This window comes from Phoxinus phoxinus (assembly GCF_949152265.1).
Source record: "Phoxinus phoxinus genome assembly, chromosome: 10".
Taxonomy (NCBI): Eukaryota; Metazoa; Chordata; class Actinopteri; order Cypriniformes; family Leuciscidae; genus Phoxinus; species Phoxinus phoxinus.
Genome location: NC_136885.1, coordinates 22,730,626 through 22,749,374, shown reverse-complemented (window position 1 = coordinate 22,749,374; position 18,749 = coordinate 22,730,626). Strand labels below are relative to the sequence as shown.

The following is an 18,749-nucleotide window of genomic DNA, read 5'->3' as shown; positions in this document are numbered from 1 at the left end:
CGGATTCTTTTTTTTAAATGAGTTAAAGAAGTTTTAAGTAGACAATTGTTTTACATCCTGCAAGCGGATAGGGCTAGATCCTAACATAGATCTTGAAAAAAATATGTTATGTTGATAAGGAAATTCCTGGTTATAGGAGTTAAAGGGTCAGTAAGTTAATTTTGGTCCTCATTGACTTTCATTGTGGACAAAAATGTAAATAGTTTTCATATTATTTCTCTTTTGTGTTCCACATTGGAAAGAAAGTCAAACTTGTTTGGAGCAACATGACAGTTAGTAAATTATAGAATTTTCATTTTTGGATGAATTACCCCTTCAAAGCATTCGTTTATTGTTTTTCTTCTCTTGCATAAGTTGTCAAATGTGGGAAAGCTAATGAAACAAACTATTTCGACCCTTCAACACAGGATTGAGGTACCATGTGTGATGCATATCTTCCAGAGCAGAATATATCAGACTTTTGCTGTATCCCTAATTAACCACACCTGAACAATCTAGGTTTTCAAGATCACTAAAGGTGTGTTAAAGCTGAAGCAGACCTTCTAGAAGCAGGATTGGACACCCCTGCTGTAGAAATACAAGCCAAGCATGTTCTCTGGCAGATGTTCATAGACGTCATAACATCTTCCCTCTCATTGGACCCTCACTGGAGATCCATTTCATGTTTCATGACTTTTCCAACTGGCCTTTCCTTATCACGAATATATGACACACACATGCAAAAATATTACGATTTCCATTTCGCTATGGAAACATTTCCTGTGCCCTTTTTATAGGCATTGGAAGTCAATCATTAAGGAAATTGATATATTCCCATACAAACCACTAACATCTGATTTCATTCACAGGGATTTGATCCAGAAATGTTTTTGAACGATGTAACCTGCTGACGTTTTTTTTTAAACCTCATGTGATTTTAAAACCATGGCCATTCAGCATTAAAACGTGACTCATGGATACAGAAGTGTAAAGTCAGTCATGTAAATCACACGGTTCTGAGTCAATTTGTTAACAAACATTACTTCCACATTAAAAAAGCAAGCCAAACTGGATACATCCAGCGCCAAAAAGTACAGCAAACGAGATTAAGAAATCAATTGAGAAACTTTTCTGTATGAGGAAGGATCAGAACATGATGACGAATACCGAGTCATGATTTTAACACCTTCTACAGTTAAAAAGCAAGAAGGAATTTGCGCTAATGTATGTTTCGAATAATAATCTCAGCCAGACTAGGTTCAAAAATTATAATTATAATTGAGCCAAAACCAATTACAGTTAGCTGACAGTCCTTCACATTGGCTGAGAGGTTTGGTTACAGTAGTCACAGTAGTGACTCAAGATGACAGAAGGATGGGAAGGGGTCTGTATATTTATAATGAAGTATTAATATGCTTGGGTCCCCTGAATAGACAGTGATTCAACAAAGTGACTAAGCAACACAATGAATTCTTTGAAATAAGATACTGGTATTCATCAAAGAGTTTCATTGTGTCAATGAGTTTCACTCTGACGAACCTCCTAAAACATTTCCGCAGCACAGCGCAACTTCATACTAAAGACTGAAACTAGACTACACAGGAAATGTAAAGTCTTTGGCAATTTACATAACTCTGCTGCAATAAAATGTACAGATGAAAAGCTAGAAAATCTTTGAAGCTAATAAAAATGGGCCAGATAAAGCACATATACTTCATTTCCTTGCCATAAGGGTTTAATAGATTCTTTGTGGTTAAGGTTTCAATTCAATCACCTAAGAAGTAAAAAAATAGAGGTATCAGCTTTTTGGTTTTAATTTGCAGATTAGAGAACAGTATATTCACAGAAAAATGTCAATGAACATAATAGGTTCTCAAACTTCTCTAAACATTTCAGTGTTGGTTAACCAGCAGGTAAAGGAAACAATTAGCAGCTTTGTGGGTAAAGAGTTAGTTCACCCAAAAAGGAAAATACTGACAGCATTTACACGCCTTCAAGTTGTTCCAAGTCTGTATGAATTTATTCTGCTGAACACACAAAAAACATATTTTGAAGAATGTCAATGGGGCCGAAACAGTTGGGCCCCATTGACTTCCACTGTAAAAAACAATTTCATACAATGCAAATTAATGAGGCCCATCAACTATTATACTGTTTTACTCAATCTTCAAAATATATTATTTTGCTTTCAGCAGAAGAAAAAAATTCATATAGGTTTGGAACAACTTGATGGCGAGTAAATGACAGAATTAACAATTTTGGGTTTACTCTCCCTTTAACTGCTGTCATAGTCCTAAATTAGGACTCAAAACAGAACCACCATGAGCTTTTAGATAAAAGCTTTAAAGCTTATTAAATCAGCTATAGCCAGCACCTGATGTCATATTATGTGTGCATTATATTGCAAAAGAATATTTCTGAAACAGGAAGTGACACCATGAAAATGTGAAGGTGTTGTACTGCAATGGATTATTACACAAAACTATTTAGCAATTGCAACAAAAGCTTGTGAGCTTTAATACATGCAAATTTCACAATTCAGCCAAGTTTATGAACATCTCAGTACACCAAACACTGCTTGGAAGTGATAATTTCAAATGTGATTCTTGTGTAAACTCCACACAGAAAATCATCTGTCTTTGAAAGTGTTACCTGCAATGCATATCTGACAGCTGAAAATAATTTTATATTTTTACTTAATAAAAAAATAGTTTTAGATTTTTTCAAGAGATTAGTTGGACCAACTTTAATAAATCGAAAGAGTGAAAACATGAAAAGAAAAACATGGATTCAAACTGCTTTCGCTCTCTTTCTCTCTTTCAAAAAAAAAAAAAAAAACACCTTTAGAGTTCTGGTTTTTCAACATCTGTCACAAAGTCCATGTTGATTCACCGTATCAAATAAGCAAGTGCAGCTCCAAATGTAGCCACACTACCAATGGCCATCAGTGTGTTTCTCACAGCTCCCTCTGTATCCGGGACATGAAAAAAATCCACAAAGCCATCCTAAGGAACACAAATAATATACATACACAAGGTGATTACAGGTTACAAACAAAAGAAAAACAAGCACATATGCACATGCAGTCATGTGAAGGGAATTAAAACTCACCCATGCTTTGTTTTTGAGCAGCCAGTCCCCCTGGGCTGTGAGAAGATAGGAAGCAATGTCTTCCGCCACCAGACTCACACACTTGCCAAGTCCTCTTTCATTTTGATGCTTACACACCATTGCCCCAAAAGTCAGCAAGCTTGCAATACGGCCCCAGTTTGTGATGCCATCGCTGAAGATTTCCGTTGCCACAGTCGTGATGAAACTCATATCTTCTCCATTATTCTCCAGATTCAGACGTGCAATCATACCTGAGAGAGAGAGTCAAATGTTAGAGGCCACTGCGGAATCATAAATATGAAAATACGTGGCATAAAGTGGAGCAACCTGCAGGCCAGGTGCGAGAGGGTGAGGCTCTTTAACAATATTTAACTTGTTCTTATCAACAACTAAACATTATGAACGAAGCGAAAGGGGAACAGTGGAGCGCTACATCAAATAACTTGTATAATTATTACCTTTGTAAGCGATTTCGTGCTTTACCACGAGACTTTCCACAACCCGCTTCATCGTTGACAAAACTTGTTTTTTTCCTATTTTAGAATGAGGGAGTCCTGTAAAGTTTTTTAAGAAAATGTCAATAGTTTCTCTTGTTTCCATTTCAAGGGACGTGTAATTATCTATCTCCCCGCAATCCGACCCAGGCGAGGATGGCACCGAGCCTTGGAGACCGTTCCCTGTAAACTGGTTCTGAGCTTTCAGCTCTGGCATTACCAGTTCCTTGCTGCCATTCCGAAACCCACTGTTGACGTTAAGAGCTGTTATTCCAATGCATGGCCAAGAAGAAACTTTACTCCCAGGCAACATGTTTGCAACTTCACATCAATGCCTTTAATCCAGTAAATCGACGATGCATTTAAGAGGAAACGTCGTCTTTCTAAATTTAAATTTAAACCCAAAGCGAATCTACATTGTACTTGGAAAAAGGCGGAAACGGTGAACTAGAAATTTCTGTTAAGGGTATTTATATGCTTAATCTCCGAAGGGGCGGAGCTTTTTCCTGTTTATATACTGTCTATGGTTTTTAGTCTCTTGGCCAATCACTGACGACACACGTACTGAACGCAAACTGCGCTTTCGAAACGTCGAGGACAGCGGGTTCTACACGTAAAATGCGTACCACGTTCGTTTAAACCCCCCAAAATCTGTGACATTGAGAATATTTACATTCGCAGGAATGATATTTAAAATAATTTCATGTCATGTCAAAATGTTTCACCGTTAGGAGTGTGGTAGGATTATTAACGACCATATTCTGTTTATGAATGACCAGAGATGTTTATGAAAACAAGATATGTGTATGTGTGGGTTTAAAAAATGGCACCCTGTTGTTCTTTCTTAGATCCGCCCGTTTCAGCTTTTCAAAGAGCGGCGCTCCCCCTAGTGACATAATTGTAGAACATAATTTGTAGAATTTGCTAGAATTTATAAAATGCAGCACACCCAAATAAAGTAACTAAAAAGTTCAGATTTCTCACGGTTCAGGTTGTATTTTTCAAAGAGCTTCATTTTGAAATTTACAAACAAGATCAAAATCGGTCAAATAAAACCAATGTAAAGACGTGGAGGTTTAAACCTTTCTTTAGGAAAAAAGTACCACTCATTTTGCTATTAATGTAAAACTTTATTTGAAGTTCAGACAGCTCCAATATTGATTTTAAACATCTATCTTTGCTTCTTTATTAGCCATCATTCCGTGTAAATATAATTATAAGGAACCTGATGACTCTGGAAATCCATTATCAAACACAAATTAATTCAAGCAAAACATCTGAAATAATAATGCATATGGGGATGAAAAATAGAATTAAACACCAAATGCTTCATAGTATGCAAATCATGAAAATATTTTTTGTGTATCTATAAGGCGATAAAGCCTTAAATTGTGGGTTTACAGTTAATGTTCCATGAATATCACATGGGAAGGTTTTCAGTTCAGACCTGTCTGAATTTAATCCATTCAATTACGAAGATGTCTTTAATTACAATGCAAGAATCCTTAACCCCCATATTTACATTTCTCACACTAGTTTGATAATATTCTTGTCATGTTGCATTAAAAGAGATATTCCGACACATGATATTAACAAATAAAAAGATAAAACAAGATTTGTGAATATTGGAAAGAACATTTAAAAAATGTAAAGACAACCAAAACAGAATGCACGACAAATTGCACAAATATGACACCAGATGCACAGTTTGACTATTTACAATTTGGCTGCAGCACAAATTAAGATTATCTCCTAGCATTGTGCAATAATGCATTCCTCAAAGGAAACATTGTACATCCACACTAGGGCTGTCACTTTTTATTCGATATTCGAATATGCATTCGAACATGACGTGAAATAACCGTAATCGAACTTCAAATAAACTATTCGGTTTTTAAAGTGCCATGTCTAGCGCATTTTTTACAGTCTATGATAAGACCGTTTGCTTTTTATTTTAAAAAAGCGTGTTATTTTGAAAGGGTGTTATTTTGAAAGCGTGTTACAGGCTGCTATGTTATAGTCAGATATGACGGCGCGCTGCAACACGCATCACCGCAGATGATCTATTCATCAAGCGTCAAGCCAATGTGCAAACTATCGCAAATCAAAGTGAAAGTAAGTCGCAGACGCTTTAACACACAATAATAATAATAATCTTCATTAAAAGTAAAGAAACGAAATGATCTTACCAGGGCTGCCGCTCTCTCGTATTGCAGTCTTTGATGTTAGCTGATGATCAATAAAATGCAGCTCATATGTTGCTTTCGGTGACATTAAATCCATTAAATCTGCATATAGCGCGGGAATTGAATATCGGATTTATATCCGGTTTAAACCACATTTAGGCCTATGTGACCAGGTGTAAATGGAATCGTTTTGATAGCTATCCGATCTGAGAAAACGCATGAAGTGGCCAGGTTTAAACAGCCCCAGAAACGCAGCAGACGGCCAGAGCATCGCCAGGCGTCCAACATCGTATGACTGCATACTTTCCTGCACAACCGGTCGACACCGTGCAGATGCACATGTAAAGGCAAGGTTTATTTGCAGATATGAGTCCTATAAATAAGTGTAATTTTGGGAGTCCTGTTTATGACTGTCAAACTGTTAGTAAAGTTTCGATTGACGTTTTTTTTTTTTTTTTTGCACGCGCGCGCGCGGGGGGGGGGGGGGGGGGGCGGATGGGAATAGATATTCGAATATATTCGAATACATAGGCTGGTATTTGATATCCGTTCGAATTTGATTTTTCTCAAAAGTGACAGCCCTAATCCACACATACCACTGAGTGACAAATACTAAGTGCAAGACCACCATATTTCCCTGATGTATTGCCAACTGCCACCAGCACCTCAACCATATATGGAAAAAAACACATTCAATCCCTTAAATGTAATTCACCATTTAGTGAAATTTACATAGTGATGGTACAATATATTTTTTTTATTACCAAGAATAACATGCATTGATATACGTGTGTTATTGTTAGCTTCACGTGGCTAAACACATTTTCTTTTAAATCTCCAGGCCACGTGTAGGCAGGTGTGGTTTTAGAAGGGGCAACTTGATTAGACTATGCAAATCCTGACTTAGACACCTGGACTGTAAAACTGCCTAGGTAGAGTTTAGATTTCCCTGTAAGGCTATCTATAATCATACTAGGACTCTGTAAAGAGTGCACAAAGTCTTATAACCTGGAATAAATGAGCTGTTAAGATCCACTACAAAGTTTCCAATGATTTACAAACTTTGAAGAAACTACAGAGGTTTATCGATTCATGTCCTCTGGAGAAGAACACTTTGCTAAACGATGAGAAACGGTATCTCTTTAAAGACCACAGATAATACAAAAAAAATTAGTCATAGGATATTATATCCAGTCATTTGTATGTTTGATGTTGGTTTGAAACCCAATAATAAGCTGCATGTTAAAGCAATCTATGGGTAGGCCTACTATTTTCCAAATCTTCTTTAAACATGTAACTGTGTCCAAGTTTAAGTAGAGCATTTTACTATTTAGATCTGACATATTTTACAAATATTGAACCAAAGGTGCTGCTCCTTTCTGCAAATTTCATTCTACACCTCATTCCTTAAAATACACAGATATTTAGAACCAAATAGACTCATATTGTAAAGACGGACAAGATGATTGCATCTCAGATGATCAAAAGGGTCATGTGCATCATACTACATATGTGTTGGATATAACAAAATAATCCCATTAATAAACATACTGCTGATAGTGTACATGAAAGCAGAATGACTCCCGATGCCAGTGAGATTGAACACAAATAGCCACTACTTATTAAAAACATACCAAAACGCTTGACGCCTAACGTATGCTATGATAAGATCATTTTCTTAAGCCCCTTTCCTTATCATGCCACATACAAAGACCGTTTCTGCTCTTGGCTATTATCAGTGAATTACAACATTCTCTGTTTACACCCAAAAGCTACGATTACAATAATCTAATCAGCCTGATTGGAACCGCTTGCTCAGATCCTACCATGGAAGGTGAAGGCTGAGAATAGTAAAACAATCCAGTCGTAAGCAGCTGTTATTTGGTTAAACTGAGCCATACTTAGAGAGCGAGAGGTAAGAGAGGTGATGAAGGCTATACACCCTACCAGCCACTCTTTAACACTATTGCCCAAACCACTTGTTCACTGACTTTTTCAAAGAAATTCTCATAAAACATTCATTCTTTTGTCATTGCGAATGATTAGAGGGCTGCCAATGTACATCTGGGGCCAATGGCTGTCAAGTATTATCTATGTAAAACAATGCCTTTTAAAACAATCTTAAATCATTTTCAAATTATTTGACACTTTTAAAAGCATCAAACTGCATTTTATGAAGTCTTCAGGGTTTTGATCGTAATATCACTGATGTACAGGGTACACAGAGTAAAGTGCATCATGCTCCACTGGGGTCTGGAATACAGAGGGTTTGGTTTTTCCCTACCATATGTGGGACACTGAAGAGGGTAACAGAGCTGGGTTGGTTAGACCTACTGAAAATAAACGAAAATGACAGCAAAACTCAACACCCAAATGAAAACAAATGAAACAAAATAAATTGATAACCAGTCCTGATGAAGCTGGTCTGGTGGGGCTGGGGAGGTTTTGGAAGTTTGCTAAGAGGGTTTATTCAAAACCTCCGGGTGATGTTAGCCAGCCAGTTTACTTGTAACCAATGAGGACTTTCTCTGCGGAAGGTCTTGTGGGGTTGGAATGTGATCCCCGGTAACGATGTTCTTGTCTGGACCGGCTGCGGCAGGCAACTGTTTGTTCTTCATCTTTGCCTTTGCCATGTTGTAATCTCCTGAGTCAAAATACTTTTGCTGGAGACAAAAAAAATGCACAGTTTGGATGAATTTTAGAAAATAGAGATTTTAGAAGTTACATAAAGGGTATTGTTTGTCTTGGCTATGTAGCAAGCACCTGCAACATGCATAAACTGTATGAATATGCCTTTTAAAATGTTTTTATTTTGTTGTACAATTGAAGTAAAAAAGTATGTTAAAATCTTTAAACATACTCCTTTCTGCAGTCTCTTCATCAGAAAGTCAGAGCCACCTGGCTTTTGACCCATACTGGGATACTTCAATTTCAATTGGGCCTCCTCTGTCCGCACTGGGTTTGAGTTTGTGTCCTGAGATTCCTGAAAAACATTTATTGCCATCTGAAGTTATTAGACATCAGTTTAAAAGATTTCATAGTGAGAATTATTATATGTACAGTACACAACCATTCAATGAAGTCAAAAAGATGTTGTCATGTTTTTGAAAAAAAGTATCTTTTGCTCAACAGGGCTGCATTTATTTAATCAAAAATACAGTAGTATAGTGAAATATTATTGCAATTTAAAATAACTGTTTTTTTTTTTTAATACATTTTAAAAATGTAATATATTCCTGTGATGGGTGGCAAAGCAGAATTTTCAGCATCATTACTCAAATTACTAAATTATTCTAATATGCTGATTTGGTGCTCAAGAAGCTATTGGTGCTATGATCAATCTTGAAAACAGTTGTGCTGCTTAATTTTGTGGAAACCGTGATACATTGTTTTTAGGTCTCTTTCAAAAAGAAATGCAAAAAGAACAGCATTTATTTGAAATGTATTTTTTGTAATAATGTAAAAACTGTTTACGGTCACTTTTGATGCATCCTTGTTGAAATGTATTCATTTATGTTTTGAATGAGTTTATATAAACAATCCTTATTAAACACTGGACGTGGAAGACGGAACAAACAAACAAATACAAACAAACGAACAAACAAATAATCAACACTCAAAACTCAAAGTAATAAATCTCACTCTCACAATATAATAACAAAACAATAAAAACAAAACCCCTTTCATCATGTCATTCTTCCTGTAATTCCCAAAAGGTGTGGTGACAAACATTTCAGGGCAAGGTACAACAAGACTGTTTAGTTTGTCATTAAATTCTCAGGTGTGTTTATATCAACTCTCTGACTTCACTATTAGATAGGGAAATTACATTTTGGTTACAATTTGAATGCAAGCTAAAAAATAAACAAACACCTGGAAAATTCTGTCATAACTGAAACTATACAACATCTGAGTCAAAGAGATTTGTAAACATCTTCACGTTTCTGTTTTATTTTGGTTTGGTTTAAAAGGGGGTTGTTTTGAACAGTAAAACAACTAAATCTGTCTTCAGGTCTTGCAATTGTATAGCACAGCAAAACGTACCAAGATATTGTAGGTTACAGAAAAGAGAAATATTTGAGAACCAACATATTTTTCTCTCTTATTTGTGTGGTTGCATTTTGAATCATCCTCTGCTTCGCCCTAAGCTGAGGAATCATGTGGTGGTGTGTTTAGACTGAGGCTTGGATAATTGAAAAGAACAAAACACATAATGATATAAACTGCAGTATACACATTTAAGTATGCTTCCATTATGAATGCATGACTTGAGATTAAGACCATTTTGCAAATAACTAGACAGTGAGTCAATAGGAGCAACTCTTGCATATAACGCTGGCTAAAAGATACATTTGCTTTTTATTGTAGCATAAGCCAGATTGTAGAAAAACAGGTTTGTAATTATTTTTTTTTTTTTTATCTATGGTAAAACCTCAGGACTAAGTTTATGTTTTAAATGCTACACCCTTTGAGTTTCTGTGAGTCACAAATAATTCATAAAACAGCGTTTTAAAACACAAAGGCAGAATCCTGAATAAGTTTATTCTACTATACAAGGACTCAGGAAATGGTCTTACAAGCTTACAAGTCTTACAAGCTAGACTTTTTTTCTTTAAGACTGTTCATAACTTTGAGTGAGTCAGTTACTTAAAATATATAATCTATAATTTGATACAGAAAAGTACCGGTTGCCCCTTGGCTAACTGCTAGTTGGTCATTCTAGGTTTTAAGACATAGCCTAAACGTAAAGGCTGTTTATGCAACAGGCCCCTGGAGAAGAAACAGACTCTTCTGATTAGGTCCAGTATATGCTGATTCACTATGATATATAACAAGTAATTTATGAGCTGCTATATTCAGCACCACCTGGGAAAAGTGCAAACAAGGCTGTTAAGTTCCAACAGTAAAAAAATACTCTTAAAATCTGCATGCACTTGGGACTCGAGTCGTGATGATGGCCTGAATCTCATTTTCTTATCGATACAGTACATGCCATTTTAGCACAACGACACTATCGACAACCAAAACAATTGTTGTAAATTGAACATCAACAAAGAAATTAAAATATCAGAATCTGTTTTTTCTACAACTGCTTTCAAAGTATGGCTTGACAACTTTGCGGGAAACATATGAAAATGGGCGCCCCAGTTATTTTTGTTTATACAACCCAACTGACACCATCAGGTTAGAGGAGGTGTAACACAACTGAAAATGTACCAATCAAGCGCTGTTATTTTCGTGACGTCTGAGCTCACTAACCAATCAAAAGGAGGCTCATGCTTGCGAAATGTTCGACTATCACCTTTTTCAACTCATGCAGGTGACAGGTTAGCAATCAAATAACAAACAATCAGAGACATGTCTGTTGAAGGTGTCAGTGAACAATAAACAGTCATCTATATAATACGGAATTAAGGCATATATTAATGATATTATAGTGGATGAATTGACAGTCACCGTAAGAGACTGCAACGAATGTCTCGTCTAATCTCGTCTATGCAGCCCCAATCTAATAATCCCCACCTGATTCTCGTCCATCTGCTCCGATTGCGTCTCCGTGTCCTGGTTGTCTGACATGTCTGTTCGGCGTTTGCTGCTTAATCAACGTGTTGAAGTGTAAATTGTGCTGTCTATTCGTGCCCGATCCGATCCACCCACGGTGTTCAGTAACAAAATGGCGTTCGCTGCAGCGACGTCACTTTAGGGGACGGTCACGCAGCGGAAAAAAGCCAATAGAAATCTGGTTGGCTGTTTGAGAGACCGGAGAACCAGCCAATAGATTTCCAATAGTCATATCAAAATAAATAAGTGACCAATGGTAAGATACAATGCCTTTGTGAGCTCATACTATAATAAAGATTATATAGGACAATTGAAACTGTTCATTTATATTAAAATCTACAGGGATGTTAAAAATTCTCAATAGATTAGAAAAATGCCTGCGACTATATATTTTTATCTAGGAGAGACCTTATAATTTTAAGGCCTATAGCCTAAGTAGACTTCATACAATTCTTCAAAAATGCATTTTATTAGATTTCCAATGACCAATCAAGCTACAATGCCTTTGAATATGCTATCCCCTATTACACTAAATGTATTATAGCGTTTTCCCTGCACTGCGGTAAGAATTTTATATTTTATATAAGGAATACATTTTAATTATTTAAAAAAATGCGCTGATTATCAATATACTGTATTTTTGTTAATGTATATTGTCACCAGTTCAAAGTAGAAAATCAAAAACTTTACACTTTAAATAAAATAAAACTTCAAAAAAGGTATAAGAGCGATTTTTAAAAAAAAAGTTATATAAAACCATTGTCGTTGCTGTTTTTCAAATGAAGAAATAATGCTTTATTGCTATACTTATTTGCAAAGTTTTATATTTCTGCATAAATAACAGCATTTGATTGCTTGTTTACACGGTACTTAGACATAATTAGACAGGAATTAATACGAGAGTTCACATTTTGGTGTTATCCTAGTACTACTAATGTTTCGACATGGTTTCGACAGCTTTTTGTTATTTATTTCATGACGTTGGAGTTTATGGCGGGAGATGGCGCGCGTGCGCGCGAGAGTGATTGACAACTAGAACGTCGGTTGAAGAGAGACAGGCCTGCGTAAATGTTACGCAGCGTTCATCACACTATTAACCGTTTTTAGGATATTTCTTCTTTTTTACAATTTAACTGTCCGACAAAGTCATCTTTGATATTAACTTTATTTGGTAAGATACTTATATTCTTTTCACGGTTATGTGTTTTTGAGTAACAGAAAATTTTGCTGCAATGTTCCAAAGTCATCAAGCCAGTAACGTTAACGTTAACTGAAGCACTCGCACGTTATATTTGCAGAATCTTATTTTTGGTTTTTGACTGGTTACAATCATCATGGCATGTGAACAGAAACTGCGCCCTGTTCAGGTAACGTAACGTAACGTACATAAGTTATTTGTTTTCTCTAAACCAGCACAATAGGCTACCACCAACTTTTTAAAACGAATTTAACATTAGCTTGTCTAGGCTTTTGCTAGCATGTCCATTGTAAATCTAACAGTAACGTTATCTTGCTTACTGAATGTGTTTTTTTACAGAACGGTCAGATGCTGCCGGATGTGGTGTGCACCGAACAGCAGTCGTTGGTGCTTGTGAAAAAACTTCTAGCCATTGCTGTCTCAAGCATCACTTACCTCAGGGGGCTTTTCCCAGAAAAGGCATATGGACAAAAATATGTTGGAGGTAAAAGTGGAGCAGGTAACAAATCCTTCATGATTTCATTACTATAACATACATTTAGTGTTTTTTCTCCTCTCTTTTACGCAGAGCTGAAAGTCCTGATACTGCGAGAGCATAGCTGCCCTGGTGCTCAGCAGATTGTTCAGTGGTAAGTTGACAGTTGACACACTAATATTTTCACATTACCTTCATGAAAAAAATGTATTAAAACATTAAAAATGAAACTATACACATTTGTAAGTGTAATATGTTTAGAGAACATCTGGTCAAAACTACATGAAGAATATCTCACTTTCACTATTTCAGGTTGCAGGGGTGCTTTGATGCACTTCAAAGAAGATACGTAAGTCTGTGCTTTTATACACTTCTGCAATTTTCTTTTACATTTCTAAACTAGTTATATGACTGATCATCAACACTGATAGTAACCTTTGAACTTTTTGCATCTGTGTTGCTTTATCAGCTGCGCATGGTTCTTCTATCAGTGAGTATTAACTAATTGATTTGAAAACTAACAGTAATCAATTTAAGACTATATGTTGCATGCAGAAGTATAATAGTTTATATGATATAGCTTATAATAATATATATAATAAAATAAAACTGTGACTATTTTTTACTTGTAGATTTACTGTGATCCAGACAATCCACAGGTGAACAGACGTTCTCTCCTTTTTTGATTGAATGCCGTACAATGTTACTTAATTTCTTTTTTAATATAATGCTCATTAAATCATTTCATGACGACCTTTTGTCCCATTTCAGACTTTGAATGTGCATTTTTACGTCTTGCTTTTTTTGCAGAAAGTGACTGAATGTTACCAGTTTAAAGTCAGATACACCGAGAAAGGACCTCAGATGGACTTTGAGAGGTGGCATATCTTTTTGAGCAGTTAACGAAACTAGATGATGGATTACAAAATCCTAAATATTACTGCCCAAAATACATTACTTGCATAGCCTGTCCTAATATCATTTTTCAAGCAGTATTATTTACTACCACATATTAATGTTTCCTCTTGTGAAAATAAATATCTGTGTTTTCAGCAAAAGTGGGCAAAGCCTGACTAAAATGGCCTGTGACAACACCCAGAAATCCAGTATGCTGCTGGTGCGTAAACTTTACATGCTGATGCAAAATCTCGGCCCACTGCCTGATGACGTCTGTCTCAACATGAAACTCTTTTACTATGATGAGGGTAAATCTACACTTGCTATCTGCTACAGACTGTACCATGCACATGAAGTGCATTGTTTGTCTTTTATTTCCCGCCGGCCAAGGTTGGCCAGTGATGACCTTTGATTTGGCCATATCATATCCTTGAAGCATTTCTTAATTTCTAATTTATCTTTTTGTTTCATTACTTAACATTTTTGTAGTGATGTAGATATGTAGACATAGATCATGATTTTTCATGGCTGATTCTAATTTCTATTTTTTTTTTTACAAGCAAATTGCCCAATGAAACAAGCAAATTGCCCAATTTGTTTAAGCACCAAAAACATTTTTTGTTTATTTGCTCTATAACATTGCATTTTAATCACAATCCAAACAAAGATGCTACACACATGTAGCATGAGAAATAGTTTTTTATTTGAATGAAATTTTTAGATAATTAGATACATGAAGTAGATCATTTCAAGATTCAAAGCAAAAATAGAATGGTCTGACTTCAGATTTGTGAAATTATGCTACATAAGACACACCTGCACAAAACAAAAACAGCAGGCTGACTGAACAAAAATGGAAATTGTCTCTCTGACAGTAGGAGGGGCTTACGGAACACCAGCAGTTTCTTTAGGTACCCCTGAACACAAAGCAATGCTGCGCTTAACATTTTTTTAATACGGAGGTAATAGGGAAATAAAATGCCATCCAAACTTTTCTGAAGAGATACATTCCCTTCAGACATACATTCATATAATCCCCCAACCCACCCCAATTTAATATTTAAATTTATAAATATATATATATATATATTTCGAGCATCACGAACATTGAGCTTGCTGTGTGCGTCTGTGTGCTTTTCTTTGCGTTCGTCCTTGGTGTATTCCATCTCTGGCCTGTGTTAATGTCCTGTTTACAGACTTTATAATATTTCCACACAAATGACATTTTAGGAAATTATTGCAATGCAGTTTTTTGTGTGCAAGTCCAGAATAGAGATCGGCCTAAATAAAACTTAAACCGGTGCATCTCTAAATTTTTTATTTAATTTTTACATTGAAATGTAGAGAACATATGTTCATTTGTTTTGTTGTTTAATTTACATTTTAATATAATGCAAAATTTACTTTTAACCCCCAGTCGAGTTTGATTTTTGACTTTTCCTAGTAAATCGTTTGGGCAACTCTAGTATTGGTGTTTTAATTATTAAACGTGTATTTGTGTTTCAGTGACTCCCCAGGAGTATCAGCCACCTGGCTTTAAGGAGGATGACAACGGGACACTGATATTTGAGAGGGAACCAGTAAATCTGACCATGGGAGAGGTGGTCACACCTTTTCATAGCCTCAGAATGAACGTCACCACTGAGCGGAAGAGACTTGATCCGGTGAGATAAAGACGCTAGGCGCCTACTGAATGATATGCCTGGCAGAAAATATAATATCAGTCCTGTTAAGATGTGATCAATATTACACATGTATTTATGTGCGTGAACAGCCCGATGAAGATGATATGGAAGTATGCGTGAGTACCAAATGGTCTTTGAAAATGTTTGAGGATGGGACGATGTCTGAAACTTCAGTTCAGCAGGTGGGGTCCTTTTAATAATTGTCAGATATTTCCTCAGTTCCTTTTCTGCCTTAACTTTACAAAATGTGAGTATTCGTCTCAAATGATGGACTTATTTGCTCACAGGAGTTTATGACAAAGGAGAAAGTCATCACTGATGCTGGCATTGAAATCTCAGGTGAATGTTACACTCTATGTTTGCCAGTTTAAAGACATTGGTATGAACCTAATCAAGGTAATCACCACTAACTCCCAGCAACCATTACTCATGGTCTGTCACATTTATAGATACTCAGGAGAACTCACAACAGCCTCACAGAATCAGCAAGGAGGATCTTACAACAAATGCAAAGGTAGCGCTACACAATTCCCCATCACAGTCTGCTCTAGTGGCCTGTGTATGAGAGGAAGTTGTGTTTAATTATGTTTATTTTAGATGGACAATCTGGTAAAGGGAGCTGCCGAACTTAAGGTGGACGCCAGGAAGACCAGAAGTGGACGCATCTTTGAGCCTCAGGTGGGAAATACAATGTCCATGACCATGGCCCGTGTTTGTGTTGTCATGTTTGTTGGACTTTTATCACATTTACCAGTATAATCACTGGAACTTTGTGTGTATTTTTTATTAGTCGTTGAATTTAAATGCAAAGTTTAACTTCATGCAACATTTCAAATTCTGACGGCTCTATCATGCAATCAGAGTCAGGAAAAATTGTTAAGTAAACAGACGAGTTTATCCATTTTAAAACAGGTTAGTCAAGTGTTCATGTTCTGATGAACTAGAGTACCACAACTAAATGCACTTCCTGTATCTCTGCAGATCTCTCAGTTACAGTTCCCGCTCAGCCAAGATCCCCAGCCATGTGCCCCGAAGAGGCGCAAAGTCAGTGTACCCAAATAACACTATGACTGTAACACACAATATTTCCAGTACGATCACATAGCAACATACTGACCCATGCTGCATGCTGTTTAATGTATTTTGGTTTGATTAATTCAGGAGCAGAAATGCTTTGTAAAACAAGTTTTATGGTTCAAGGGCATACGATAACATGATGAGTTCTAAATTGTGTGTTTTGTTATATATGTTAATATTCTTTGAGATCAATTTGAATAGTCATAAATTGCAATTTTAGTAGCATTGTTTGATTTAAGCCACTAGATGGCATAGTTAGTCCACTAGATGGCAGCATGCACATTGTATCAAAACAGTGATTCCAATAAAAACATGCCGTTTTTTTTGTAGTGAAGCAGACAGTTTTACGGATGTTCGAGTGATATAATTTGAGAAATAATGCACTTTAGGATATAGGCTATGTCTAGAGGGGTACAGACAAGGTTACTTTGACTTGCAGAACCAAAGTGACATACTAAATAATCTATACATGCAGACACTGAAAATACTTTTTGCGCTGTTGTGACAATTTGTAAATTACATACAAGAAGTATAAACTTTTTGTTTTAAATTAAATTATTAGCAGCATATGTAGGACACTGCTAACAAAAATATGAATGTTTAGCTAACATTAAGTTAACGTTATTCTCAAATGTTCTCAAACTCAATTTCAAAATGTTTTTTCTTGGCTGTGCGAACATTAAGGAAACATTCTAGTTTACAAACATTATAGGAATATTACTTTTGAATGTTTTGAAACATAAAAAAAAAAAAAAATGTAATGGGGGAAAAAAACATTCCATAATTGATGTAGAGATAATGGCTTTGTGCTAATGTTTTGGAAACATTATTAAAGACCAGATCACTTTGAATTAACATTCTGTTACCGTTACTGGAAGAACATTTATTCATAACTTTGAGAGAACCTTGCCAGAATGTTAGCCAAAGTTCTAAGACTGTTCCCTGTTAGATGAAGATATAAAGTACAGAATAGTGACTGCTGTATTTGTGTACATGCTAAATTAAGCTAAATCAACTATAACATATAAAACCTCTCAATTTGGACGCACATATTTTGCTCATATAGCAAAGTTTTTATTTGCAAACATATTCTAGATATCTCCATGCCATGGTAACAATAATATATAAGCAGTAGTCCCTGTTTACTACAGTGTTCGCTTTATCTAGTTCCAGAATTTTTGTTGGCTCATTGCCTTAGTGGACTAAGAAGTTGGCTAGAGACAAAAGTGTCTCAAACTCCAATTCCAGATCGGCAGTTTCAGGCTTGGCTGTGAAACACTGTGTTAGGGACTTGACTTGTCACTGAACAGAGACAGCAGAAGCCCCTTCGCCCTTTTGCTTTCACACTAGAGCTTTCGGTTTTTGACATCAGAGTTTGGTCTGTTTAGCATCTCCTCTTCCTGTTTGCTCTAACATTGGTGATGCAAACATAACGCAGTTTGGACCCAAAATGTACAATGTTAAAAGAGACCTGTGGGGGAAGGGGGAGGGTAGGGGAAGTCATTCTGGAGTTTGGACCCAGCAATCGAACCAAGTTAGCTGCTGTCAGGCTGTGTATCTATGTGTGGGGGGTGATATCTCCCCTCAGGGCTTCTGGTAGGAGGGGGCTTTGGACATTTAGCAGGGGACTGTGATCCCCTGACCTTGCCAGAAGGGTAGAAAATGTTTTGCTGCTGATTAGCAATTCTTCAGCTTAGCAGCTTGGCTAAACTTTTAGTGCAATTTAATTTTTTTAGAGGATACCAACAAACCGTTTAAACAAGTTCACATTTTAATAAAAATGCAGAAGATAGTTCAGTTTGATTCAAATTAATACAGCAAGTAGTTGGACATCTTAATATTCACAGTTGTGTTTTTGTTTTTGCTTTTCCATTGTTCGTAACTGAAAGAGTATTGAAATATCAAGGCAATTTTTGTAGTACAATCATGCATATATCATCAAACAGTCTGATATTTTCAAATTGCAACTTTATCGCTGACCAAACATAGCAATAGTTGAATCTTTTAGAGTGGCTTCCACTTTTACCATATTGATTAGTATCCAAAACACGAGATACAATGCATCTAGACCAAGCTGAATTCATG

At 36.2% G+C, this 18,749-nt stretch overlaps 3 protein-coding genes across 7 annotated transcripts; 1 reads left to right on the top strand and 2 right to left on the bottom strand.

Moving 5' to 3' along the window:
• Nucleotides 1–2,792: 2,792 nt before the first annotated feature.
• On the bottom strand, nt 2,793–4,422 carry mcl1b (MCL1 apoptosis regulator, BCL2 family member b). Its single transcript, XM_079625159.1, has 3 exons — nt 3,549–4,422; nt 3,091–3,341; nt 2,793–2,984 (listed from the first exon to the last, which is right to left on the bottom strand). Exons 1-3 carry the CDS (start codon nt 3,895–3,897, stop codon nt 2,868–2,870), a joined length of 717 nt encoding a protein of 238 aa, XP_079481285.1. The 5' UTR covers nt 3,898–4,422; the 3' UTR covers nt 2,793–2,867.
• Nucleotides 4,423–4,696: 274 nt separating this feature from the next.
• On the bottom strand, nt 4,697–11,597 carry ensab (endosulfine alpha b). Of its 2 annotated transcripts, XR_013799242.1 has the most exons (4): nt 11,294–11,597; nt 8,631–8,753; nt 6,361–8,433; nt 4,697–5,386 (listed from the first exon to the last, which is right to left on the bottom strand). XR_013799242.1 is itself a non-coding variant. In XM_079625160.1 (3 exons), the coding sequence occupies exons 1-3, from the start codon at nt 11,345–11,347 to the stop codon at nt 8,260–8,262; spliced, it is 351 nt and encodes a 116-aa protein (XP_079481286.1). In that variant the 5' UTR covers nt 11,348–11,597; the 3' UTR covers nt 6,230–8,259. The 2 variants fall into 2 exon arrangements, 1 of the variants encoding a protein (XP_079481286.1); XM_079625160.1 differs by lacking the exon at nt 4,697–5,386 and having other exon boundaries at nt 6,230–8,433.
• Nucleotides 11,598–11,779: 182 nt separating this feature from the next.
• Nucleotides 11,780–17,010, top strand: hormad1 (HORMA domain containing 1). 4 transcript variants are annotated; one of them, XM_079625145.1, is made up of 15 exons: nt 11,816–11,894; nt 12,631–12,699; nt 12,870–13,014; nt 13,099–13,159; nt 13,318–13,354; nt 13,475–13,495; nt 13,638–13,664; nt 13,816–13,883; nt 14,059–14,210; nt 15,409–15,566; nt 15,677–15,769; nt 15,875–15,926; nt 16,037–16,101; nt 16,185–16,265; nt 16,569–17,009. In XM_079625145.1, exons 2-15 carry the CDS (start codon nt 12,667–12,669, stop codon nt 16,647–16,649), a joined length of 1,074 nt encoding a protein of 357 aa, XP_079481271.1. In that variant the 5' UTR covers nt 11,816–11,894; nt 12,631–12,666; the 3' UTR covers nt 16,650–17,009. The 4 variants fall into 4 exon arrangements, with proteins under 4 accessions (XP_079481272.1, XP_079481271.1, XP_079481270.1 ...); XM_079625144.1 differs by lacking the exon at nt 11,816–11,894 and adding an exon at nt 12,328–12,503 and having other exon boundaries at nt 16,569–17,010; XM_079625146.1 differs by lacking the exon at nt 12,631–12,699 and having other exon boundaries at nt 11,780–11,894; nt 16,569–17,008.
• Nucleotides 17,011–18,749: the final 1,739 nt, after the last annotated feature.